Raw genomic sequence first — 26224 nt, 5'->3', positions numbered from 1 at the left:
GAGCGAGCTATGTGGGTGGGGGAATGCGCAGATCTGCCCTCACAGAGGAGGGAGAGCTTGTACCTGAAGGCGGGCCAAGGCAACTTACCTGGCTGCTTCTTGCTCCTTGTAGCCCAACTAAGGGCTGCTGGGAGCAGGGGGCAGGGCTTGTTGCATGTGCCCACCCCCCTGGGCTCCTTACTGCTGGAGCTCCGGTCCTGTGCACTCCTGCAGGAAATGACCCCTGGCTGAAATGCATTGAAAGTGCAATATCCAATATTCAGCATGTGTGGAAGTGCTAAATGCATCCTGCTCACCTCCCCTCAGCCCATTTTGCTGACATGTAAAGGACAGAGACTGGGGGAAGGCTCAGAGGGAGGGGAAGAAAACGAGAGTCCTCCGTGCAGGTTGGAGATGAAAATTATTTATTTATTTATTTATTCGATTTCTATTCCGCCCTCCCAAAGGCTTAGGGCGGCTCACATGCGGCAAAGCCGAGATATAAAATACAATAAAACATGTAATAAAATACAACATTTAAACCACAGTAAAACCTTCCTATAACGCGGTGCTCATCCAAGATGGGAACAACCATCCAAATTTGGCGGCCAGCTCTCTCAGTAGCGCGGTCTCCCGCTACGCTGTCTCTATACTTCGGCCAGGCCATGCTTGCCCCCCCTTTAGTAGGGCAGCCGATGGCACACCACTTTGGTGGTAGGGTAGTGGCGGCGGTGGCTCCTACTCAAACGCCTGGCGGAAGAGCTCCGTCTTGCAAGGCCCTACGGAACTGCATAAGGTCCCGCAGGGCCCGGATCTCCTCTGGGAGCTCGTTCCACCAGGTAGGAGCCGCCACCGAAAATGCCCTGGCCCTAGTAGGGGCAAACCTAATCTCTCGGGGGCCGGGAACTACCAGGAGATGGAGGTTCCCCGATCGTAGTGCTCTTGGGGGAACCTACGGGAAGAGGCGGTCCTTCAGGTAGGCTGGACCCTGGCCATTCAGGGCGAAGGGCTGACCGTTTTCCACAAATACCTGGCGAAGGGAGCTTTGACACTCAGAAGGCACCCCCTGAAGATCGTGTTGGTCTCCAGGGTGCTCCTGGACTGAACCGTGGCTGCCTTATTACCTGCCACCCACTTCCAGGCCGTGTTTCTTCCCAGCGGGAACTGAACGAAGGGTGACACAACCAATGTTCCCTCTAAGCTATCGAGTCTTGTGAGCAAAAATTCTACTTTGTGAGCAACTGGCATTAAAGGTGTGAGCAGGTAATTTGGCTACTGCATAAATTAGTTTGCTCTGGAGCCCATCCCTCCTGCACTCAGACAAAAAGGTGTGAGCCGGAGGCTAAAAAACTGAGCTAGCTCACACTAACTCAGCTTAGAGGGAACACTGGACACAACTGAGGCCACACACACGTCCCCCAGCAGCCAGCCCTCGCCTCCCCCATCGCATCTCAGTGCCTGGGCCCCCACCTGCCCCCTGCCACTGCTTGCCTGACGGCTTTGTGCCTTCTCTGCCCCGCAGCACACGGCCAGCCGGCCCGGATACGTACACAAAGCATCTGGGCTCAGCCCCAGGCTTTAAGAGGTGCCCAGTTAGAGGGAAGCAAATTCATTTCACGTCCCTGTTTTTGTTTTGAAAAATCAGCATGTTGTCTCTTATAAACAAAAGCATCTAATGTAAAAAATGTTTTTGTGCAGGATTAATGAAGAGGGTTTTTTTAAAAAAAAATATTATATTGTCCATTTTGAATGCTAAGTAAATGGATGCGAAAGTTCATCCTGGATTTCTCGTTTTCCTCTCCATTGAATAAGGGGGTTGTGTTTTTGCCCAAAGTCACGGTTTGTTCAGGCTCCACTGGGCCGGCCCTGAGGGAACCAGGGCAGCGGCAGCTCACACTTTCCCCTTCCACGTCCCTGCCCACCTTTTCCTGAGCAGTTTCGCTGGTGTGAGTGGGAGAGGCCTGAGGTGCGAAGGGTGGGGGGGTCTGGGGGAGTGGCAGGCTTTGCGGCTGCTGCTGTGCTGTTCACCCTCCAGCTCTGGGCTGGGAAACACCGGGAGATTTTGGGGGGGTGGAGCCTGAGGAAGGCGGGGTTTGAGGAGGGGAGGGACTAAAATGGGGCGTGATGCCATCGAGTCCGCCTTCCACAGCAGCCATCTTCTCCAGGTGAGCTGATCTCTGTAGCCGGTCGCAATCCCAGGAGATACCCGACGAACTTTGTCAGCCCGACCCAGGAGCAAACTGTGCTGTCCCAAAATCTTCAGGAAAGGGTGGGCAGGCTGCCTTGTAGGGGTGCGGGGCCTTCTCCTGGAAGGGTGCTGTGCAAGACCCTTTGTGCTGAGTAGGGCTCTAGTGGGTTTGAAGCCGTGGCGGGGAGCGAAGTGGGGAGACCGGGGCTCAGAGGCCTTGTATGTGTCCCGAGTCCTTGGCCTGATGAGCATGTGGAGCTGCCGCATACCAAGCCAGGCCCCGGCCCACCGACGGGGGAAGGGAGCCTTCCCGGCTCCGGCCTCCCGCGCGTCTTTCCCTGGAGACTGGACCTGCACGGCAAGCGTTTTATTCATGTATTTACATGAAACATTCATTAGCTGCTTCTCTTCCGTATGGAGCTCAAGGCAGCTTACAATTTAAATAAAATACTCAAAGTACAGAAAAATACACAGGGTTATTTTTGGGCAGGAACGCACAGGAACGGAGTTCCGGCTGGCTCCCGAGTTGGCCACGCCCAGCAGGAACTCATTAGCATAATAGGCCACACCCAACAGCAGAAACTCATTAGGATTGCCTATGTTAGGGGTGTGTGGCCTAACATGCAAAGGAGTCCCTGCTACAAAAAAAAGCCCTGGGTTTTGACAACAAACAAGGTAAACAGAATAACAAGCAAAAGGTGGGTGTGGCTGGATAACCACACTTCTGGTAACATGGGGGTGCGGCCTGATGCACTAATGAGATGTGCTGTCAGGGGTGTGGCCTAATATGCTAATGAGTTTCTGCTGTTGGGTGTGGCCTGTTATGCTAATGAGTTCCTGCTGGGCTTTTTCTACAAAAAGAGCCCTGAAAATACACAAAACCGAAAATTTCAGAATCACAATTTGAGACTGCTTGAATCCAATGCAGGCATGAATAAAACTGTCTTGTGCTACCTCCTGAAGATCGAGAGTGAGGGGGGCCGGGCCTGCCCTCCTGGGGAGGTGGTTCCATAATTCTGGGGCTGCTACTGGCAAGCCCCCCCCCTTCTTGGACTGGCAGGACCGTCAGGAGGGCCTCTCCCCGTGACCTTAATTGCCAGGCGGGAGCAGAGGGGAGAAGACAGACCTTCGGACACCCCAGCTCCCCAAGCCACGCAGGACTTCAAGCAGGCCCTCTGCCCCTGAGCCACTGCCCTTCCTCACAGGCTGTTTTTGTGAGAAAAAAATGCTCAGTGAAATGTCTGGCTTCGGGCATTCGCCACTCTGAGCTCCTGGGAGAGAAGAAGAAGGGTTGCGTATTGGGTCAGTTCTACAAGCCCAGCGCACTGGAAAAGACCCCAGGAGCTTCCGGAGGGTGGTGGGGAGGCCATTCCACGTTCCAGTCTCACCTTGACCCTGAGCTCAACGTAGAGCCTCAGGAGCAGGCAGAGAAGAGACTGAACAAAACTATTAACCCTGGTCTTTTGCTTAGCAGTTCACAGCATGAGAAGAAGCGTAAAACATTATTCGCTGGGGAGTGTCAGGTCCAGGCAGCCTACTAAAAATGGACGCAGCAGAATTTGATAGTCATGAAGGTCTCGGATCCAGTAACAAAAATGAGCCTTTTCTTCTTCTCTCTCTCTCTCTCTCTGCTTTATTTTGAAATGCGTAGGATGGGAAGGACTATATCCCACTGAACATTACGCTGTGCCCAGACGGGGACTCCAACCCTAAAATCTGCATCCTGGACGAGAACCTGAGCGACTGTATCACTCGCTGGAGTGCCGTGGAAGCAGGGTAAGGACTTGCCCTCCCTCTCTCTCTCTGGCCTGGGGAGAAGCTGCCACCAGAGCTCGGCGGCCTGCAGGGTTCCCCTTGAAATACCTCCATGTCATACCTATGGTACTTTCAATTAGCACTCATTTTTACTAGCCATATGCCAGTCATTTATGGCCAGGGATGCCAAGAATTCTGCAAAAAGGTAGAATTCTTGCTTCATATTGCATAGCTGCGGATTTGATGGGCCACGGAGTGCCTTTTGGAAGCCACCATCCTCTCTCCCCTCTGGGTCCCCATGAAGTTGAGATGAGCTCAGCTCCAGCATCAGTGGTCTTCCTCGCTCTCTCTTGCTGTCTCTCACATGCACACAAACCTTTTTCCATTCTCCAACCCCATCATAGAGACCATGTTCTTTTCTATTTTGTCTGTTTTCACTCTCCGGAATTTTGTGTAGATGGCATCTGTTTTCTTGCATTTTTAGAAAACAACCACCACCAATAAAACAGATCTATAAGTTCACAGCTGACCAGCCTGCAATCTCATTTTGCTTTCTCAGTATTAACGCCAAGAATCGGCCACTCAGCGTGAAGACGTTTGACGAGGTGGCCGTGGGGAGAGGGAAAGCCACGCAGGAGGTAGGTGCCACTGGCGTGTTTTCTTTCAGACCCCCCCTCCCTCCTCATGGTTCTACAGACACATGAACCTGTAAGACTTGCTTTCAGGAAAGGGGGCATTTGGGAAGATGTCACTTTGGATGTGATTTAAGGAGCCAGGTAAAAAGGGGAGGCAAGACAGCTTTAAGATTGATCTTTTAATTGGGGGCGAGTGGTTGCAGTTGCACCAAGACACACAGCATCTGCTAAATACATGCGTGAGGCTGCCTTGGCCCATCAAAGTCAGCTCTCCAAGGTCTCAAGCAGAAAAGAGTCTTTCACGCTGCCAACTCCCTGGTCTTTTTAAACCAGAGGTGCCGGGGATCAAACCCGGGACCTTCTGCATGCCAAACAGAGGTTCTTCTGGGCCCGTAGCTACAGTGGGTCCTCTCAGGGCCTGATCCCCCAACTTACTACCAAGGCCCCCCGACATCCCATCCAGCCCGGGGCCCCCAACAGCGAGAGGGAGAGGCTATGGCCCTGCGCTCTTCAACTGAACCACAGCCCCTCCCCATGAGCCCCATATGTGTAAAAAGAAGCCCAGCTAGAGAGGCCTGATGTTATGGTTGCTTTTTGAAGTGTTTGTGCAGCAAGGCGTCTTGGAGCCCAGGCCGCAGCGGTTGGCTACCCTTGATGCAATGCCCTGCTTCCCACTGCCTTTTATCCACGTGCATATCTAAATGCAATGAAGTGTAGAGCTTTGTGCTTCTGTCACAATCTGTTTTATTAAAGTCTGGAATAAATCCTCATTGGAAGATTGCAGATGAGATCGGGGTAGTCCAAATCTGAAGCCAGAAGTGTCTTTTGCCGTACAAGCTGAGTGGTCCAGATAAGAACCTCAGAAGAGCCCTGCTGGATCAGACCAGTGAGGGTCCATCTAGTCCAACATCCCAGTCTCACACGACAGGGGCCCACCAATGGCCCTAGAGGGCCAACGATAGAGCGTATAGAGGCCGAGGCCTTCCCCTGAGGTTGCCTCCTGGCACTGGGATGTTCCCTTTAGTCACCAGGGCACATGGGGGATCCCTTTAGTCACAAGGGCTTGTAGCCGCTGATACCCCTTGTGAAGAAATGCATTTTTTCTTTGGAGGTTTGAAATGAGCAGAACCTTCACTCTGAGTTTTAAAAGTTTTTTCCCCCCCATCTCTGGGCAGAGACCAGGCAGGAAGGGGGAAGTCAGTTCAGTTGTTTTCCAGACTTACCTCAGCCCACCTTCATACAAATGCTAATAGGTCTAGACAATGGGATGGTCGAGCTCCCCCTTCCCTTAGAGCCGGGAACAGAGACTTGGAAGTGCTGAACACTAGAGAGACTTCAGGAAGGAATTCCTGAAGAACCTCCAGGAAAGGCTTCTCTGACCTGGCCTGACCTGGTCAGTGGGTGGGGAAGAGAGAGGTGATAAAACTCCTGGGAGCAAGGAAGAAGCTTTCTTTTGTGCTGAGTCCATCAGAGCAGACAGAACTATTAACTGAGGTCTAGAGAAGGTGGCCATTAACCATGTGCTGGCCTGGAGAGCTGGAGAAAGCTTCAAAGTAAGGGTGCCTCTGTAGATGTCAGCTAGCTGCCATGTTTTGCTTGCTCCCTTCTCTGACCCTGGCGCTCCGGCGCATGCTTCATAGCTTGCTCGCTACTCTGCCCACAGCGATAGGGAGACCGTGAGAACCAGTGCTGCCAGACTGAGTTATCTGTCTGACCTTGTGACAGATGGAGGGCTTGCGTTCCACCACTGGTGTGAATATTTCAGCTCTCATGGGGCACTGAGACTCTCCCGCTTATTATGTAACCTCCCGCCGGGAGAATTCCCGTGCGCATGCTCAGATTTCATTTGCTTAGCCATTTGCCTCATCCTGGTATATGTAGGGATGTTTCCGCCCTATTGTCATTCCTAACAATAAACCTGTGGACATGGTAACAGACCTGTAGTCTAATAAAGCATAATGTTTCCCTGGAAACATGTGTGGAGATTTACTTGCTGTTGTACCTGACAGTAGAGATTCTTCCTAACTGTCCTATATTTTAAGGGACAAAAGAATTGCATTTTATCCATTTCTTTTGAATCCTTTGCTCAATCTGGTGCTGTGCTAAAAGGATGCTTGTGAACACTTCCTTTTCAATAAATACTTTGTAACTTTTGTTGCTGGTGGTGGTTCTCTGTACCACATAGACCTCCACCATCCTGGACATGCTATTTTAAAAGGAGCGCCAGCCAGGGGGAAGGCAGTTAGTTGGCAAGTGGCTGTTCCTCCAGGGGCGCACAAGGTAGTAAATGGTCCCTGTGGTGACCAGGCGCTGGGGAGTGGGAGACATAGAGGCAAGGCCTCAGAACTTGGAGGGGAAGCTGGGAGTCCTGCTGACCCTCCCAGTAGGCAATTTCTTACAAAGGTTAGGTGGTAGCAGCGGGTTACCCGAGAGAGAAAGAAAAGCCTCTCCAGGTGCTGGGAAAACCTTGGGTGGCAGGGCGGAACGGGGCCTGCAGGCCAGAGCAGGCCCATTCTGCCACCGACCTATCCTGCATGAATCTGTTTAATCCCCCTTTAGAGCTGCCTGTGCTTATGGCCATCACTAAATCCTCTGGCAGCAGATTCCACATTTTAGCCACTCATTGTATGAAGAAGCATTTGCTTTTATTCATCCTGACTCTTAGGAAAGCCAAACGCCTCCTGACCTTCTCAGCCCCCTCGTGCAAATTGAGGGTGTCCCTGCCGGTGGTGTGGAGACCCCCATGGTCAGATTCCGGCCCCACAGACACTGCTGGCTGGCCATGGATGCTGCCCTTAGAGTCCTGACCTTCTCAGCCCCCTCGTGCAAATTGAGGGTGTCCTTGCCGGTGGTGTGGAGACCCCCATGGTCAGATTCCGGCCCCACAGAGGTAGTAAATGGCCATGGATGCTGCCCTTAGAGGCACAGGGAAAGCCCTGCAGAGTTGGCATCCCAGAAATCATCTCAGTGAAATGGATGCTAATAAACTTCTGTCTGCAGAGTTCAGTTATCCAGTGTGTATCATGTTCAACAACGGACTTTTTAAAAAGTCAGAAAAATCAAAGGGAAGAGAGAAAATGATGAAGTTGTCTTTGCTTTTTATACATTTCACCCGCCCTCGCCATACCATCTGTGCGTATTAATTTTATACGGATTTTTTTTTAACTTCCCCATAAAGAAGCTCCTTTATCTTCGTAAAACTAACAGAGGAGATCATTTACAAGCTGAGTACGGAGCAGCAACATCAAATGGGACCCTCGAAGCGAGGCGGCAAGAGGGCCCCCCCCCGGTCTCCACCAGTGCTCCCTCTAAGCGGTGGAGCCGTGTGCATGCAGTTCAGCAGCGAGCCTTCCATTGTCTTATCTTGATATACTGTTATATCAAAATATTTTGTTTTTAAAGTAAATCTCTAGGCCATTTATTTTTGTATATCTCTGCAAGGAAAAAGGTTAGAGACTTACTGGGAACTCAGAGAACCTGATGAGTATTTTGGTATGATATACTGATATAACACTATTAAGTCACCCCCCCAAAAAACCCCTCTGTAGTAGGGAGAGGAAATGGCTACCATGGGGGAAATGGCTGCTGTGTGGGCGGGACCAGGAAAATCCAAACTTTTCCACCTACACAGGAAGCTTTGCTGCAATTGTTCCCAAAATCTTGGAGCAGAAGCAGGTTTGAGAAAGATTGTAGAAAGGCAGAAAGATTGTAGAAAGGAAGCCCAGGAGAGGCACGAATATATCACAGTGTTGTGCGGAAGCAGGGGAAAGTCTCACGTCCCAACTGCATCGAGCTCGGGGCAAATAACCCGCGTAGAAGTACCCCGTGTGCCAGGTGTTGGCACACTCCCTCCTTGCCTTCTCCATCCCCTTGTGTGATCAGAGCCGATTAGTGACTTCCACTTCCTTGCAAACCATAGATTGGCATTACATTCAAACTGTCAAGATGTGGTTTTATGCCTGCCCTCTAAACCCTATTGCAAACCGCTGTTTGATACCAATTTGTAATCCTGGTTCAGAGGAGGAGCATAACCAAAGCTTGGCAGTTTGGCTGTAACCACAAACCGTGGCTGGCACTAAATCAGCAACAATTAATCAAACCACAGCAAGGAGCAAGAGAGATGGGGGGGGCATGGGACACTTCCACATTTGCCATTCTCTCTGAACAGTGCCAGTGTGTAGAACCCTTTCAGCCACTACAGATCATCCTAATGAAATGGCAAGGTAGGGATGGCTTCCCCCCCCGCCACCCTTCCCTTCCCAAGGAGCTTATTGTGTGTTTCTGTTCATTATGATCACTGGAAGACTCCCTGGACTTAAACAAAGCACTTTTTTTTTTTTGCTGTTGCAGCCGACTTATGGCAACCCCCGTAGGGTTTTCAAGGCAAGAGACGTCAGAGGTGGTTTGCCATTGCCTGCCTCTGCCTTGCAACCCTGGACTTTCTCGGTGGTCTCCCGACCAAGGCTGACACTGCTTAGCTCTTGAAATATAAGATCAGACAAAGCCGTACCTTATACTAGTAATGGACCCTTCAGAACAGGGCTGAGGGGACTTGTAGGTTCCAGCCATGCCAGATGTGCTGTAGCCATAAAGAAAACCTGTTGCACTGTAAAGACGCCATTTAGAAGAGTTAGCAAAAGTGAACAGCTGAGATCAGACTCAGCTTGGCCTGACTGCTGTCTGCACTGGCCGTCTTCGCCGGGCTGCATTCGAAGTCGCTCCCTTTCTCCTTTGTGGTTGTAGTTCTCGCTGGATGGGAATGTTGAAGATGCTGAAGTTCTCCCCTCCTCTTCCTGTAGGAATGCGAGTCAGATAGTGGGATGGTGCTGACCCTGGATGAAATCAAAAGCCGGAAGAGGCTGGAAATCCGCTCCTGGCCCTATGGGATCATGGCCCTGGCGTAAGTACCTGGCATGGGTCATGTCTTCAGAGGGTGGCCGTGTTGGTCTGCAGTAGAGCAGCCAGAACTGAGTCCAGCAGAACCTGAGAGACCCACAAGATGAAGGGAACTTTCACAAACTTATACCCTCAAAATCTTGTTGGTCTCTGAGGTGCTATTGGTTATATTGATATACTCTTTAAGGAACAAACGGCCGGCAGGCCAACTATATACATACCTGGGGACACACCCCTGGTCACCATTGGTGGGTTTGAATCTCCCTCCATGGTTCCCATTGGTTCCCCAGTGGAGGGACTAGGAGTCTAGTCCCTATTGTTCTTCCAGAGCCAAGCTCTGGCTGTTCGCTGGCCCCCAGTGGTGGTCAGCATACACTACACCTGATATCTGTGTTTCAGCCACTGCAGCCCTAAACAGACCATACTCTTCTAGGCCCATGGACTTCAGTGGATTTGGAAGGGTGTTTTGAGTCACGACTAGTCCAGTCTCATCAGAGCTTGGGAGCTAAGCAGGTCAGCGTTGCAGTGCAGAGGGAAGGCAATGGCAAACCGCCTCCCTTGGCTTCAGAAACCGCCGCATGAGGGGTCCTGTGAGTCAGCTGTGACTGGGCAGGACACAGTTGTTGCTATTGTAGTAACTCTACTTAGGGTTGCCCCGGCAGACACATTCACCAGGGTGAGAGAACCAGAAGGGTGGTGTGGTGATTTATTTGACAAACTTCTACACCTGTATCCTCCACCAAAAATTTGAGGAGGCTTATAAATTTAAGGAGGTTTATAAGGTGGCACGGGGCCTAAGACGCTGAACTGCAGACTGGAAGGTCGGTAGCTCGGCGGAGTGAGCTCCCGTCTCTGGCCCCAGCTCCTGCCAACCTAGCAGTTCGAAAGCAAGAAATTGCAAGTAGATAAATAGGTACGACTTCGGTGGGAAGGTAACAGCGTTCCGTGCGCCTCGGCGTCTAGTCATGCCGGCCACATGACCGCGGAAACGTCTTTGGACAGTGCTGGCTCTTCGGCTTGGAAACGGAGATGAGCACCGCACCCTAGAGTCAGAGTCAACTGGCTTTCGAGCAAGGGAAACCTTATAAAATCTAAAAACAATACCAATTTCACAAAAGAATGAAAGTGAAAAATATATGAGTGTCCCGGTTCCAGGATCCTGGGACTTGCCCCACACCCCGCAGGGACTCCAACAACCACCAACTCTCCCAGGAGACCCGCAGACCGGGGAGACCCCGCAACGCCAAGCCCCGTCAGCGCAGCCCGAGGTACAACGGTCTGAAAAAGCTCTCCGAATGCCTAGAGAAGAGCCGTTCTGGAGAGTGGCTGAGCTCTGGCCAGAGTGTTTAGATGGGGGCGGCAGGGGAGGAAGGGATTGCTCTTGTTAGCAGTATCTCCGTCCTTATCAAAAAACATTTATTCTGGATCCGTTACAAGGGTTCTCCTTCCCAAGACGGAGTGTGCTTTCTAAGCCAGGGGAGCTCTTAGTAGCTCTCATCCCCAGTAGATTATTTTTCTTGTATTTCCTTCCTATTTGGAGGTAAGGAAAAAACAGCAAGGCTGCAATGTAGAATGCTCCTGTCATGAATTTGTGGAAGATAAATATAAGACTCTGAGGGTGCATTCAGATGGGCATTTAAGCCGCTATAGATGCCGGTTGGAATCGGTGTACTTACGGGCGATCACACGGCGAACATCTGCCTTCCGTCCCTAACCGTTGCAAACAGCCTTTAAACCGTTGTATTCTGCTACTAGGTCCCCAAGTGGTGGTATCCTGAGTGCACCGGTTCCAGCCACATTATCCCCGTCTGATCGCTCTCCGCCGGTATCTAGCCACTTCTGTTCGGAAGCCCGAGGCTTCCGCTTTTCGGCCACCTTTTTTTTTTTTTAGTAGGCGATGTGCGCTTGGGCGAAGCTTTGCCCCGTCATTCATAATAATAATTTTAGAAATGTGCCTAGTGTAAGGCTTTAGATTAGTCCGGGACCTCACGGAGGCCAGTTTCAGAGTAAAAGTTTAAAGGGACGTCTTCGCTTCAGGGCACGCTTTTCGGGACGGGGTGTTTTATGCCTGCGTGAAGATCTCAACTCTGTGGATGGCTGCCTATGCACATGTGCAAAATGTAAAGAAAAAAATTAAAAACCTGCCGACATGTGAACGAGCAGATTGCGATGTGCTGTGCAGTCAGGAGGTGAGTGTGATTGCGTTTCTTCCAGATCAAACTGCTCCGGTTCCAACCAGAGCAGTTTATGCCGGCTGAAACAGCACGTCTCTGAGACTGAGAATCCTCTTGGATACCCAACAACCATTTAGGGTTTTTTGTGAGGAGTTGAGAAGCCAGAGAAAGAAAGAGAGGGGATGCAGAGGATTCAGGGGCACTAACTTTATGGCTGAAGAAGAGGAGTAGGTTTTTATACCCCTCTTTTCTCCTTCAGTGGGGGAAGGCATCCAAACCGGTTAGGTCACGCCTCCACTCGCTCCAGGCATGGCTATGCAAATGTGTGCGTGCCTTACTTGAACAGAGCGAGGGTGTCCTTCCAGTTGGAATAGCCCTCCTGCTCCCGGAGGACGCTAGAGCCTGGCTCGACCTTCAAAATGGAACTATTCAGACTAAAAAGAGTTCCAAAGACTTATGGTACGGAAGACACCAAAGGCCACGAAAGATGGAGAACGCTTCCTCAAAAAATATCCAAGCCTCTGGATCTACGGGGGGTGGGGGAGAGAGACATGAGGATAAGACCTACCTGCCCAAGGCCCCAGGCAAAGGGGAAGGCCAGCCAACAACCACACTCCTGCAGCCACTATCGGGAGAAAAGGGCGGGCAGGTTTGAGGCCTCGGACTCCCCCTCCCCCCCAAAAAATGTGGCAACATCAGGAGCAACTGTCTCATAGGCACACTCACAGCAGGAGGCTGCTGACCGGCCGGGACAGAATGAGGAGGTGCGGTGCCATGGCCCTAAAGCAGCTGCAAGCACCAGCCACCAGATACATGCTGCAGGCACTTCGGCCACTTCAGAGGGTGAGTTGACCAACGTTGCAGCAAATGCAAGCTCCGTTTATGCATTTGCTTACAGGCAGAACCCTAGGTGTGGGACTTTCTCAGTGGCTATCCCCTCCTTCTTACTGGTCTCAGCCACCATTACAGGGGCAGTGACAAACCTGGAAGCACCTAACGTGGCGGCACAGCTATATTTTCTCGCTTTCTATGGCCAGCCGCCTCCAGATTGGTTGATGCAGACATGAAGGCTGGATTTGTTTCCGCCCGCACAGCCCTCGTTCCCAGCTCCGTCCACTACATGTGGGGGACAGAGAAGGGAGAGAACCTACCAGAGAGAGGTCAGAAGGGCTGCATACCACTTTGAGAGAAGGAGGAAACCTCGCAGATGTCATTCTTCTCTGTCCATGGGCCCCGAATTTTCAGCTTCTTCCTCATCCTCTGGACCTCCAGACAGAGTCCAGCCTAGGAGGAAAATATTTGAAATGGCTTCAGCTCACAAGAAGTACCACAAGAGAATGAGAGGGAGCAGAGAGGAGTCTCCAGTCGCCCAACCTCCTTCCAAAAGGCCAAAACCCACTCAGAAGGAACAGCCTAGAATACAAGCTCAAGTTTCTGAACCAGAGGACTTCGTTTCTGTCATCTCTTCAGCCATCGTCGCCTCTGGCAAAGAGGAGGGGGAATGGTCTGGGGAAGAGTCAGATAACAAGGACAGGTCAACCAGATGGATTCAAGCAGAATATTTTCAGAGACTCCTGGAAAAAGTGGTTTCTACTCTTAACTACTCCTTGGAGACAGTGGAAAAACCAGTGGCATCATCCTCTGCCAACCTGGACGTTAGAGGTTTTAAAAAGCTACTCAAAAAACTGACAGTGGCAACAGACCACAACAGACCACTGGATCCTTTCCATAGTGGAAGCAGGATACAAAATTCAGTTCACGGCGCTCCCCCCCTCACCGGTTTTCAGCAACCCCATGAAAGCAGACCTGTTATAGGAGGCGATCCAACATCATTTGGATATTGAGGCTATAGAAACAGTGCCCATGCAACAAGAATTCTAGGGGGTATATTCTGTTCTCTTCATAGTCCCCCCAAAATCAGGCGCTTGGCGGGCAATACTAAATTTGAGAGACCTCGATATCTGGGTGGCACAACAAAAGTTTCATATGGAGTCTCTACGGACTATTCTCCAAGTCATCCATCAGGACGACTACCTAACTTCCTTGGACCTCAAGGAAGCCTACTTACATATACCTATCCACCAATCTTCGAGAGTGCCTACGTGTTGCCTTCCATGGACAGCATTTTCAGTACAGGGCTCTACCATTCAGGCTGTCATTATCCCCACATGTGTTCACGAAGGTAACAGTCATCTTGGTTGCAGCACTGACGCAGGAAGGGTTACACACGTACCCATACCTGGACGATATTCTTATCCGAGACCGAGAGCAGAGCACATGTGACACCAGGTCCGTGACACAATTCCTTCAAGCACACGGGTTCCTGATTAATATGCAGAAGAGTCAGCTGAGCCCATCACAGAGCCTGATACACCTCGGAGCACCCATAAACCCACAGCTAGCAAAAGTCTACCTGCCCCTGGAGAAACAGACAAAGATCAGGTCTCTAATAGATAACATACAGCATCAAACCCAGACAGACTTGATGATACTGGCACAGCTCCTAGGTCTGTTCACTGCATCAGTAGGTCTGGTGAATTGGGCAGGGTTTCACGTGCAAACATTAGAATGGACCTTGCTGCATATCAGGGACAGGAGACATGAGGCAATCCAGTTGAGCCCTGTGTTGGATAAGTCTCTAAAGTGGTGGACATCCTCAACAAACCTGCGTCAGGGAGTCCACTTCTCTCAGCCCTTCTACATTGTAGTGATGACAGACACAAGCCTGAGGGGATGGGGAGTCCATTGCATGGACAAAGTTGCTCAAGGAAATTGGACTTCAAGAGAAAGAGAGAACAGTATCGGTTGGAGCTCAGCATGATAAATCTCATGCTCTTTGCTTTTCAGGAGCTAATCCAGGACCAATTTTTTCTGGTCCGTACGGACAATATCACGGACAAGGTACACATAAATCACCAAGGCGGGATGAAAGCACTGCTTCTTTATCAAGAGGCCATGCAGATCTTCCACTGGGCAGAGAAACATCTGATGGGGCTACAGGCTCAGCATATCAAAGGCGTCATTAACTCACAATCAGACTGGCTACGTCGACAGGACGTAGACCACGCAGAATGGTGCCGTGAACCTGCCTGTGGGGAGGGTGGTATATTAATCAAATAAATAAATATGTGGGCGGCTTTCAGTAATGGGCACTTGAACAGAAGGTAGATCTTCAGAAACCATCTAAGCAAGTTATTATTAGGTTCTTCATGCGGGGTGGACGAAGGGGCTGTGCCCTAACACCTTAGCTGTGGTCTTAAACAACAGAGGCTTAGGGAATATAGCCACTGATAAGTACAGTAAGAGGTACCTTAAGGGTACAGTACAACTGGCACCCCCAGTGCAACATAGGTTTCCTGTCTGGAACCTGCCTAAGGTTCTACAGGCCTTGACTAAGCCACCTTCCAAGCCACTGCACTCTATCGACCTTCAGGACCTGTTGTGGAACGTGGCCTTCTTAGTAGCTTAACGTCGGCCAGGAGGGTATCTGAGATAGGGGCTCTGTCCATTAGGAAGGAGTTGTGTACCTTCCAAAAAGATTCAGTGGTTCTCAGGACTGACCCTTCTTTCATTCCAAAAGTGAACTTACCTTTTCACCTGAGCCAGCAGACTGTGTTACCTTCCTTCTGCCTGAAACCAGGACACAATAAAGAGAAGATGTTGGCATCAGTTAGATGTTAGGAGGGCTCTCTGGATTTACATTCGTAGGACAGCCTCCTTTAGGTTGTCTGATTCTCTCTTTGTGTCCCATGGGTCTCAAAACTAAGGTGTCTTAAGTCCACATAAGAACATAAGAGAAGCCAATGCTGGATCAAGCCAATGGCCCATCTAGTCCAGCACTCTGTCACACAGTGGCCAAAAATACCAGGTGCCATCAGGAGGTCCAGCAGCGGGGCAGTTTTTGGGAGAAGGATTCTCCAGTGCGTGTTGGACCTGTGATATAAATTCTCTCCCACCTGGACTGAGCTTGATTACATTACCAGTTTGGATGCCTTCCCCTACTGAAGGAGAACAAAGCACTGGACCTGTCTGAAAGTTTCTTCTCTTCAGTGGGGCGAAGGCATCCAATTTCCCCATCCTGTTGCTATCGCTGTTATGGTTGTTATTTCTGCTGTTGGGGAAATATGTGGTTCATGTTGTTTGTTCAGCCTTCCTGACATGACCTTTTGTCTAAATTATTCCATTAAAGTTTGGACCAGTGTTCACTCTAAACTGAGTTAGTGTGAGCTAGCTCAGTTTTTTAGCCTCCGGCTCACACTTTTTTGTCTTCGCTCAGGAAGGATGGCTCCAGAGCAAACTAAGTTATGCTCACAACTTTGTTATGCTCACAACTTTGATGCCAGGAGCTCCCAAAGTTGAATTTTTGCTCACAGGACTCCACAGCTTAGAGGTTTGGACTGAATTTTTTTCCTGTAGATGGCTTTGGGCTGAGTTTATAAGTTTTGTTCTCGGGCTAGGCTATTTTATGTCTGGGAGGACACCCTCGCCCTGTCCAGGTAAGGCGTACACAAATTTGTACAGCCCTGCCTGGAGCGAGTGGAGGCGTGACCTAACCAGTTTGGACGCTTTCGCCCCGCCAAAGAGAAGAAACCTTCAGGTAGGTCCAGTGTTTCATTCCCTCCCTTAAGGCGTCTCAGAGCAACTTGCAACCTCCTTCCCCTCCTCTCCCCACAACAGGCACTTTGTGAGGTGGGTGGGGCTAAGAGAGCTCTGAGAGAACTGCAACTGGCCCAAGGTCACCCAGCAGGCTTCATGTGGAAGAGGACTGGGGAATCACACCCGGCTCTCCAGACTAAAGTCCACTGCTCTTAACCACTACACCAGGCTGGCTCTCGGGGCTGGTTTCATTTCATGGGGGTGGGGGAGGTTGTGCCACTTTAAATCCACCCTGGAGACTCTTTCAGTCAGCTTTGATTTTTCTGTCCCAGGCTTGCTTTCTCTTCTTTAGTTTATTGAAATAAGCCCAGATTAAACTGAAGCAGCTCAACTGGACCAGGGGGAGGCCTCAGTTGGAGGTGCCCCGGACTTCAGAAGCCATGGATGAAGGATTCCGCCTAACATAATCATGTCGTGCTCATCATTGGCAGTCCTCCCTGCTCCAGTCTGGTGTCTTACAGGAAGCAACGTCCTGAATGCAGCATAAGCTGTGTTATGGCACCCCCATCTGACCAGATTCCCAGTTACTCGTTGGTGAGCTCTTCAGGATAGGGCAGCCAGGCCTAGCTTGTGGCTGAGAATCGTAGCCCATCGTGGGCTCAGTGAGCTTCTTCTGGGTGCAGAACAGGAGAGGAGCCAAGCACCTGCAGTCCACAATGCGTGGCTGGTGCACTGAGTCTGGTTGGAAGAACCCACGCTTTGCAGTCCTGAGACACGGAAACACCCACTGCTAGGTTTCCTATAATACGTAGGACAGAGATCCTAAAAGGTCTTTTAGGGCTTGTCCAACATGCAGGGTTTTTTTTAAGACTTCTTCATATGGCTTCCCCAGGCTTACTCAATGAATAGCCCCCCCAGAAAGCAGATTCAGTCAAGGACTTGTGTCAAGTTCCCTAGTCAGGTCACACCACACAGGCCTTCAGAAGAAGATAACTGTTTATTAGTGGTTCCAGTACTAAAGAACATGTGTACAGATTGTGTCAGGAATAACTGTCAGTTCTAGGGTCTCTGACTTATAGTGTAATCAAACCTTCCCCCCCGTCAGCATAAGCCAATGGATATAATTTGCACATGCGGCAAAGCAAAGCAAGCGGGCATAGCTGAGAAGCCGTTAACTTTCCCAGCCGTCAAAACAGGAGCTGGAACATCTGCAAGGTCAAGCGTAAGATAGCACACAGTAGCTGGGCAGGAAAGATCTGAGAAGGAGGATTGTGTGACAACTTGGCATCAACCAGACAGCTTGGCATCAACCTGTTAACTTTTTTGACAATGTTAACCTCTCAGAGCCCTGACCTGGATGGCCGTGGCCAGGAGTCATTTCCTAGAAAAAGAGGTGTAGGAGCTCATTTGCATAACTCATTTGCATATGCCACACACCCTGACAAAGGGCAGGCATATTTAAAAAGAGTTATGCAAATGAGTTTAAATCCCCCCCCCCCGAGTCTCTCCGCAAAAGCGGAGAGGCTCAGGGGGAGAGGCAGGCATGTTGTGGCTGGTTGGCTGGAGACGGGGAGGGTAGGCAGGCAGTCATGCCAGGGTTCCCTGCCCAATCTTCTCCAGGTGCCCCATGACTGCGGGGCACCTGGAGAAGATCGGGCAGGGAACCCAGGCATTTAAATCCCCCCTCCCAAGTATCTCCGCGGGTGGGGGGCGGAGCCTGGGCTCCTTACTGCCAGAACGCCGCTCCGGGGTGCTCCGGCAGGAAATGACCCCTGGCCATGGCTAGCCCAATCTTGTCAGATCTCCAAAGCTAAGCAGGGACGGGCCTGGTTAGTACTTGAATGAGAGACCACCAAGGAAGTCCAGGGTTGCTACGCAGAGGCAGGCAATGGCAAGACCACCTTCGTTTGTCCTGATCTTCTCAGATCCCAGAAGCTACGCAGGGTCAGCCCTGGTTAGTATGTGGCTGGCAGACCACCAAGGAAGTCCTGGGTTGCTAGGCAGAGGCAGTCAAACCACCTCTGCTCATCTCTTGCCTCGAAAACCCTACGGGGGTTGCTCTAAGTGAGCTGTGACTTGACAGCCAAAAAAAACATACCCTCTCAAAATTGCATTTCCCCTTTTAGCACCCCAGTCGCCTGGCACCACTCCTCATAACAGTTGCTTTTCACCATTAAGAGCTGGATAGATTTCAGGAGGTCATATTGTCATGCCGCACTGGCACTTAGCTGCAACACTGGCATTTGGTCCTTTGACCTTTCCGCTGGCTGCACGCTGGCTTCCCTTAGGATAGCTCGTCTGATAGGCACATATTGTCACCATCAAATGCCGTGGTGATCTGAGTAATCCATTGGCAGAACACTTGCTAAGCCACCGGCCCGCCTCCTCCCTTTTAAAAACTAGCATGGTTTCCGTAGCAACATAGACTCTCATTGAGTCCCAGGCATTAATTCGAGGGAGCCAGAATCAAAGCCAGCTGAAATCAATGTATGTGCCTGGCCATCTATCTGGCCCGTTGCAGTGGCGTCACGGTTTGCTTTCCATTTCTGCATCGCCTCCTCGCACACTGATGAAGGGCAGGTTCCGGCACCTCCGCTTTTCACATCCCTCCTCCCTCCCATCATTTGCCCCACGAAGCAGATGATGGAAAAGCCAGCCCAGCGCTCTCATTGCAACAGCTGCATTCCCTGCAACAACGCCTCGTGATTCAGGCTCATAACCATTATTAAAACCATCAAGGGCTTTAAACGCTGCTGCCTGGCAAAGAAAAAAGGGGGGAGGCCCTCATTAAACACCTCTAAAGGCCATTACAAGCCCTGCCAGCTCACTCATTGCAATTATTACAAGACTTGGGCACAAGGTAGATCTTGCCACAAACAGCAAATTGATTTGGACGTCTTTGTTCCAGCGCCACGGCTTGTTGCGTACAGAATTTTTAATGACCCCAGAAATCTATTAATGCCGCAAGCCGCAGACGGTTATTTGGAAGAGGCACGATGGGATGCAGTGGGCCTTGCGACCGAGCTGGTATGCAGCAGGTTGAGCTGTGCAGGGCTTGGTCCTCTGCTGCCTCGGGGCGGGGGGGGGCTTGCAACGTTTCCCCACGTAACCCAGGAATAAAGTGCTTCTGATGCACAGCCTTCTGTGATCAAGACACAGCAATATAAAAATCAAATGAAGTAACTGATCTAAGTGCATCGAGTGACCTCGTTCAAGGGCAGTTCCTACATTATAGCTTTAATCCATTGGAGGAGGGGGTGTGGAGGGGGGGTCACAGCCAGCTTACGACGAGAGACGTTCTGAGACGGTCGGCCCTCTTGCCTACCTCTGCATAGCGGCCCTGGGCCTCTGTAAAGTACTGGGTTCGCCGCATGGAGAACTCGGACCACAACATGCGTTCAGACGCGTTTATTGTACTCCACGACAAGACACACAAAACGGCTCTGCAAGGCCAACTATATACACTCCACCCGGAACACCTCTGTCCCCATTGGAGGGTTTGAATCTCCCGCCAAGGGTGCTATTGGTGGACTAGGATCCTGGGTCCCCTTTGTGTTTGGAGACCCCCTGGTGGCAGTCCCCCTGGTGGCAGTCCGCGCACATAACAGCCTCCCTGGTGGCCTCCCATCCAAGGACTAAGCAGGGTTAGGGTTCTGAGGAGATCAGGCCAGCCAGGGCCATCCCGGTCGGAGCCAGCCCAGGCGTGCCCCACCCGAAGTGTGCGGTCTCCTCCCAGGGAAAGCGACTCCCCAGCAGCAGCAGCAGCAGCAGCAGCAGGGGCCCTTCCATGTCTGGGAGCTTCCCCACCCTTCCAGCGTTCTTACCCATCCCCATAAAGCTAATCCCTGGCACTGCAGGATCCACAGGGAGGAACAGCCGTGTGGGTCAATGGGCTAGAGCGGGGAGGGACGAGTGGGTCCTCGAGAGAGAGGACCGATTTCAACCCCTGGTCCCCCCTCCCTCCAGCCACACCTGCACAGCTGTTCTTCTGCAGAGGTCTGTCTGGGAGCTGGGAGGAGCGGCCGGAACAGAGAGGAATGCGGAGGAACACTTGTGTTCTGTCCACTTTTTCCGAGCCTGTTGTGCCGACCGATGTGCATCCCGATGCCACCGCTGCAGAGCAAAAGTGGAGGCAAAAGCTGGTAGAAAGGACAGGTCAGCTTAGCCAGTTTATCTCACCTGGACTGAGGCCGCTCAGAGAACAGAGGATGCTTTAAAGCATCAAAGGAACTGTTAGCAGTTTCGAATAACATCTGCTGTCGGCTCTGACAAGCACAGCTGGCTGTTAGTGGAAAGACTTGACTGGACCGGCGCCACCAACAGCCTGCTGTGTCCTCATTCAGCATCGGAAGCCAGTGGTGGCCTGCCGCCTGGATTAGCCTCTGATTCCCCCAGCATGCAAGGAATTTATGCTTAAAATGGGTTTGTTGTTGCTAGGTTTAACTCTGGCTATATACAGATGTTTTAGGAATCTACTGTATGTAGCCTTCCACTTCCTAGAGGATCTGGGTATATTTTACAAGTTGTTCACTGGCTGCTGCGGTTTAAAAAAACACACACACACACACAAGCAGGAATATAAGAGAAGGTTGTAAAGTCAGAAGCACGTGGTGAAACTGGAGTTGGTCTGCACGGCCCATAGAAGCTGATGGATGTGGCTCTCCAAGGTGTTAATTTGGTCCCCTTTAAGAAGGAGAGGACCATGATGGCTCAGAGGTTAAGACACTGAGCTGCAGACTGGAAGGTCTGTAGTTCAGCAGTTCGAGATCCGAGTGCCGTGTGACGGAGTGAGCTCCTGTCTCTGGCCCCAGCTCCTGCCAACCTAGCAGTTCGAAAGCAAGAAATTGCAAGTAGATAAATAGGTACCGCTTCGGTGTGAGGGGAACAGCGTTCCGTGTGCCTTGACATTTAGTCATGCTGGCCACATGACCACGGAAATGTCTTCAGACAGTGCTGGCTCTTCGGCTTGGAAACGGAGATGAGCACCACCCCTTAGAGTCGGATTCGACTGGCTTTCGACCAAGGGAAACCTTTACCTTTTTTAAAGAGGCCTCTCTTTTTTACAGATTCTGATCACCTCAGTGGGTTACACAATTGCGAGTAGGAAGACGCAGACTCCAAAGTGTTACTGATAACCAATTAGACAGTTTATTGGAAGGCATTACTGCATACGACACTACCAAAGCAAATCACAGACTGAATCAGATGCATGATACAGGAAAACATAAGAAAAAGCATTTTCAGCACACTCGAAACAAGTTGAAAACCTGAGAGCAAACATAATGCATATTAGCCGGTCCAAATGCTAAACTATTAATTGCCACCCTGCCACCTATCCGAGGGTCCAGGAAGACTCAAGAGACATGACTCTCACAGGGCTGAGGGCCTCTCAATCTTCTTGCAGGGGTGCCAACCTCCAGGTGGACCCTGGGGTCAGGAAGCCATTTTTCTCCAGGCCAGTTTGGCCAAGGATCCTGGAGGGTTTTTTGTCATCTTCTGGGTGTGGAGCCTCAGGGGTCACTGGGGGTGTTGTGGAGGGGAAGGTATTTGTGTATTTCCTGGACTAGATGATGCTGGAGGTCCCTTCCAACTCCATGGTTCTATGAAATTCCTGGGAGGTAGGAGGAGGGGAGGGCAGAGTGAGGATAGGCCCTTGGAGGCCTCAGGGCATCCTCAGAGCATGAGGACCTTGAGCCGAAAGGCGACGTCTGGCCTCAAAAGAGAAGTTGTTTAAAAAGCAAACCTGTTTCCTAGCCCATCTCCATCATGGACTTCTCTACATTTCTGTCAGGCTGGGGTGGTACCTTGCTGGCACGTCACAGGTGCAGGGCTGGTACCAAGATGGTGGTGGAGGCCGGAGGTGGAGACGGAGGCATGGACTTCATTGTTCCCTAATTCATTGTCTCCTTTGGCACCCAGGGGATTGCAAAAAACCCAAACCCTTAACATCTCCCTAAGATCACAGAACAACATGCCAGTCTGAGTTCTTCTTATCAGTTATTAGGCTGGTCTTCTCGTTCATCAGAGTTGCAGGTGTTTGTCAGATGTCTATTCAGTCTTCATTCTCAGTCAGCAATCAGCAGGACATTCTTGAGACTTCCAGTGGCAAGTTTCAGGCTCATAATATCTTGTAGGGATGAACACACTTTAGGCCCTCTTGCAGGGGTGCCAACCTCCAGGTGGACCCTGGAGATCTCTTAGAATTACAGTTAATCCCTAGATGGTGGAGATCAGGCCTCCTGGAAAGAATGGCTGCTTTGGAGGGTGAACTCTGTGGGATTATACCCCGCTGAGGTCCATCCCCTCTTCAAACCCTGGCCTTCCCAGGCCCCACCCCAAAAATCTCCAGGTATTTCCCAAGCAGGAGCCGGCAACCCAATTGTCTTAAGGAGAGGGGGGGTCTTCTGTCACAAAAATGCATTTAGATAATCTCCCCCCCCTTAAGGAACACCTTCTGCCGATATTAAGAGGTGCTTTCCCAGTGTTTACAGCCGCCGGCAGTTAGATGTTCCTTGTGGGATGCAACCGTCACTTGCCACAATTTCTGATGGCAAACGACAGAGTTCAGAGGTGGAGGCTGTAACTGAGCCAGTTCAAAGGCACCAGAGGAACACGAGGCCTCTGGCAGAGACCCCCTTTCCAGCCCTTTGTTTCCAGTGGGGACAGTAGGCGTGCCTTCCATCACTACCCCCCCCCCCAGTTGGGGAATGTGGGGCAGATGGATAGCCATGGCACATCCTGCTAGATAACGGCAGGACTCGGGCCAGGTTTTCCCTTCATTTGCTGCCTGGCACAATTGTCTGGAAGTGTCCGTGGAAGCCAAGGGCAGGTGCCGGTCTGAGCTCTTCTGATCCGTCATGAGACTTGTTCATCAGAGCGGCAGGCGCTTGTCAGCGGAATGGGCCCGTGGGGTGGGCAGCAAGCCCATGCCTGTCGCTGTCACTGCGGGCCAAGTCCCAGCCCAGAGGTTCCTGTGGCGGAGCTCAGCTGGGGAACGTCTGAAGTCAGACCTGCTCATAGGTCGGTCGCTAGGCAAAGGAAGGGGGGAATGAAATGTCCGTAAACACCACAGACTGGGGGAAGGGGCAGGAGAGCAAATTCTGTGGCTCCGCTTTAATTCCTGGCTACGCGGCTTGGGCGAGAGGAAAGTTTTCTGGGAAGATAAATTGTGTTTTTAATCAGTCGGAGACGGTCGATCATAAAACATGCTTCTGAGCCAACGTCCCCTCTCTCTGGCTTAGGAGCAGATGTTAAATAGTGTTGTTGAAGAGGCTCTTTTTAAACCTCGCTTGGATTTAGGCGCTGGGCATTTGGCGGGCACACGAGAGAGGGGGCCTTTTTGGTGACAGCCCCCCACGGTTATGGAACAGCCTCGCCAGGGAGGTGCCCCGGCCCCCCTCACTTTCGGTCTTCAGGAGGCAGTTGAAGATAGTTTTATTTAGGACCATGTTTTATTAAAGTTTACTAGCAGTCCTAAATTGTGATGTTAAAGTTTGGTTTTTATGTACTTTATATATTCTGTTTTATGTATCTTATACCTGTATTCTAAGCTGCCTTGAGCTCCTTAAGGAAGAGAAGGGAAGAGACTGGATTTCTACCCCGCCCTTCACTACTCGAAGGAGTCTCAGAGCGGCTTACAAACTCCCTTTCCTTCCCCTCCCCACAACAGACACCCTGTGAGGTAGGCGGGGCCGAGAGAGCTCTTGACAGAAACTGCTCTTTTTCAAGGACAGCTCTGACAGAACTACGGCTTGCCCAAGGTCACATCAGCAGGTGCAAGTGGTGGAGTGGGGAATCAAACCCGGTTCTCCCAGATTAGAATCTGCGCTCCTAACCACTACGCCAAACTGGCTACACCAAACTGGAAGAAAGGGGCCGCTGATAAACCTTTTAAATACAGAAAGACGTAGCCCGTGGTCATCCCCAGTTGCAGATGGCTGGCTAGAGTCACCAGCGGGATTCTCCCTGTGAAGACCACGGCTCAGAGGGACCGCTTGCGCAGCTAGACTCAGCTGGGGCTTCCTTTCGTGATGGCAGCCACCGCTCACGGAGTGCCAGCACCTTTGTTCGGGGGTCTCCCAAGTCTTGAGGGGGGCACTGGTGGAAGTGGGTGCCGCCTTGTTCTGTGTGAGTGCCGGCACCTTTTTGGTTACAAACAAAGCAGCAGCCTCAGCCTCGACGCAGCTCTTTTCTCTGGTCCTGCAACCCATGGTCCTGTCAGAGCTGTTCTTGAAAAAGAGCAGTTTCTGTCAGAGCTCTCTCAGCCCCCACCTCCCTCACAGGGTGTCTGTCTGTTGTGGGGAGGGGAAGGTAGAGGAGCTTGTAAGCCGCTCTGAGACTCTGAGTGAAGGGTGGGGTATAAATCCAATCTCTTCCTCCTCCTCCTCTTCTTCTTGTGCAAGCTCAGGGCCATGTGCTGCACAGACATTTTCCCAGCCCCACTGACCACTAAAGGCCCTGGCCAATTAGCAAAGGAGTCGTAGATTCCTCTGTCCCAAATCAAAGTTATTCAGAAATAAAGGGGGGGGGGACACATGCGCAGACAGCAGAGAAGAGTGACTGTTCTGCAGGGAGAATTTAACACAAGCGGAGATTGGGAAGCAGCCCGTGGCAGAGACGCGGAAGCAAATCCCCTCTAATCTCTTCCTCTGGTCACGGAGGACAAAAATTCAGCTCCGAAAGGGCTGGCTGGTTGCCGGATTCAGCAGCTTTGCGGTATCTCTGAGCCTTCCCAGACCTGTGCTTGGTCATTGAGCCCCGTGCTGCTGGGCAGACCCATATACCTGGCTCGGTATCAGGTGCCTCCTCCTGCCTGTGGATCAGTTGTGTCCCTCTTGACGGGGGGCCAAGTTCTTCCAACGTTTCAGCGGCTTAAAATAAAGCAGTTTAACCCGGTGGCTTCCTTTTGTGGAGTTTCTGATCTGGCACGCGCTATGGGATATGGAACATTTGGGGCAGATTCATGATACGCTATAAGAGGGCAGTCTGTATTAACATTTTGTCCTCATTTTCTCCCCCGCTAGGAGAAAAGCGATCAACAAGAGCAAGGAGTCTGTGTTATCCGAGAACGAGCGCGGATTTGTGAAGTACCAGTCGGCCACGCAGGTAGACGAGGACCCCCTGGAAGACTCCATCCTCCTGCCCCTGGATCCGAACCTGGAGTGCCATAGCCCCCCTCCAGACTACAACTCCGTTGTTCAGTATCCCGCTGCCCCTTCCGTCTAGCTGGCCTGCCTCCTCGCCTCTCCTTTGCCATGCAGCACTCTTGCTGCCTCCCGTTTCTGCTTCCTGCAGGGAGGAACTAGTCCTCAAGGGGCAGAGCAGCCACACAGTGTCCTGGTTCGTCCGCCCTGTGTCCAGAATCCCCAACACAAACGGAAATCCTCTAGGAGCAGCCAGCTGGAGTATGACTTGTAACTTTCCATGCCGCAGAATTTTTTTTTTAAGGAAAAATTAGGGGCTGCAATTACACAGACACAGTCTTTATCCTGCGTCTCTGCCCAAGCTTTGCAATGTACGTCGCAGGTTAGAGCCTGCCCTTCCGTTCCGCTAATGGGGGCCCAGTTCCCCACCACCAGGAGCCTTCTGCTCTTGGAACCGCTGGCATCGATGGAAGGCCCCAGAGGAAAGCGCTGCAGGGCCAGAACTCACTGAGAACGCCGTTTGAGAAGAAAAGGGGGGGGGGACACCCAGCAGGAGTTATTCTTCAGGGATTGCCTTTCCAATTCGGGGTAAAAGGAAGATTTGTTTTTTAACTTGACTTTTGCTACCAGCTATGATTACTGAAAATGGAATGAATTGAAGAACTGGATTCAGTCCACCGGAATCTTTTTTGCCCATATGTGTTTTATGGCAATAAGCATGGTTGATTTTTGCTGGAGATCGGGAGCCGCAAAATGAAGCTGTGGGGGAATGAAACCCCTCTGCTCATCCAGGGGGAATCCTGCCTCTCCCTCCCTCTGCCTCCCAGCGAAAGGCCCGGTGGGGAGGAATCCACCCGA

General features: G+C 51.3%; 1 protein-coding gene across 1 annotated transcript in view; it reads left to right on the top strand.

Moving 5' to 3' along the window:
- Positions 1–25878, top strand: part of LOC107121841 (vascular endothelial growth factor receptor kdr-like) — a 73349-nt gene extending 47471 nt beyond the window's left edge. Inside the window, exons 13-16 of the mRNA XM_015424844.1 lie at positions 3819–3943; positions 4482–4560; positions 9357–9457; positions 25247–25878. Of these exons, the coding sequence (XP_015280330.1) occupies positions 3819–3943; positions 4482–4560; positions 9357–9457; positions 25247–25448 (507 nt within the window). The 3' untranslated portion in view covers positions 25449–25878. The remainder of the gene's footprint in view (positions 1–3818; positions 3944–4481; positions 4561–9356; positions 9458–25246) is intronic.
- Positions 25879–26224: the final 346 nt, after the last annotated feature.

Source organism: Gekko japonicus, unplaced genomic scaffold (genome assembly GCF_001447785.1).
Source record: "Gekko japonicus isolate JY-2015 unplaced genomic scaffold, Gekko_japonicus_V1.1 scaffold1114, whole genome shotgun sequence".
In the NCBI taxonomy this organism is placed as follows: domain Eukaryota; kingdom Metazoa; phylum Chordata; class Lepidosauria; order Squamata; family Gekkonidae; genus Gekko; species Gekko japonicus.
This window is presented reverse-complemented; position numbering and strand designations above follow the sequence as displayed.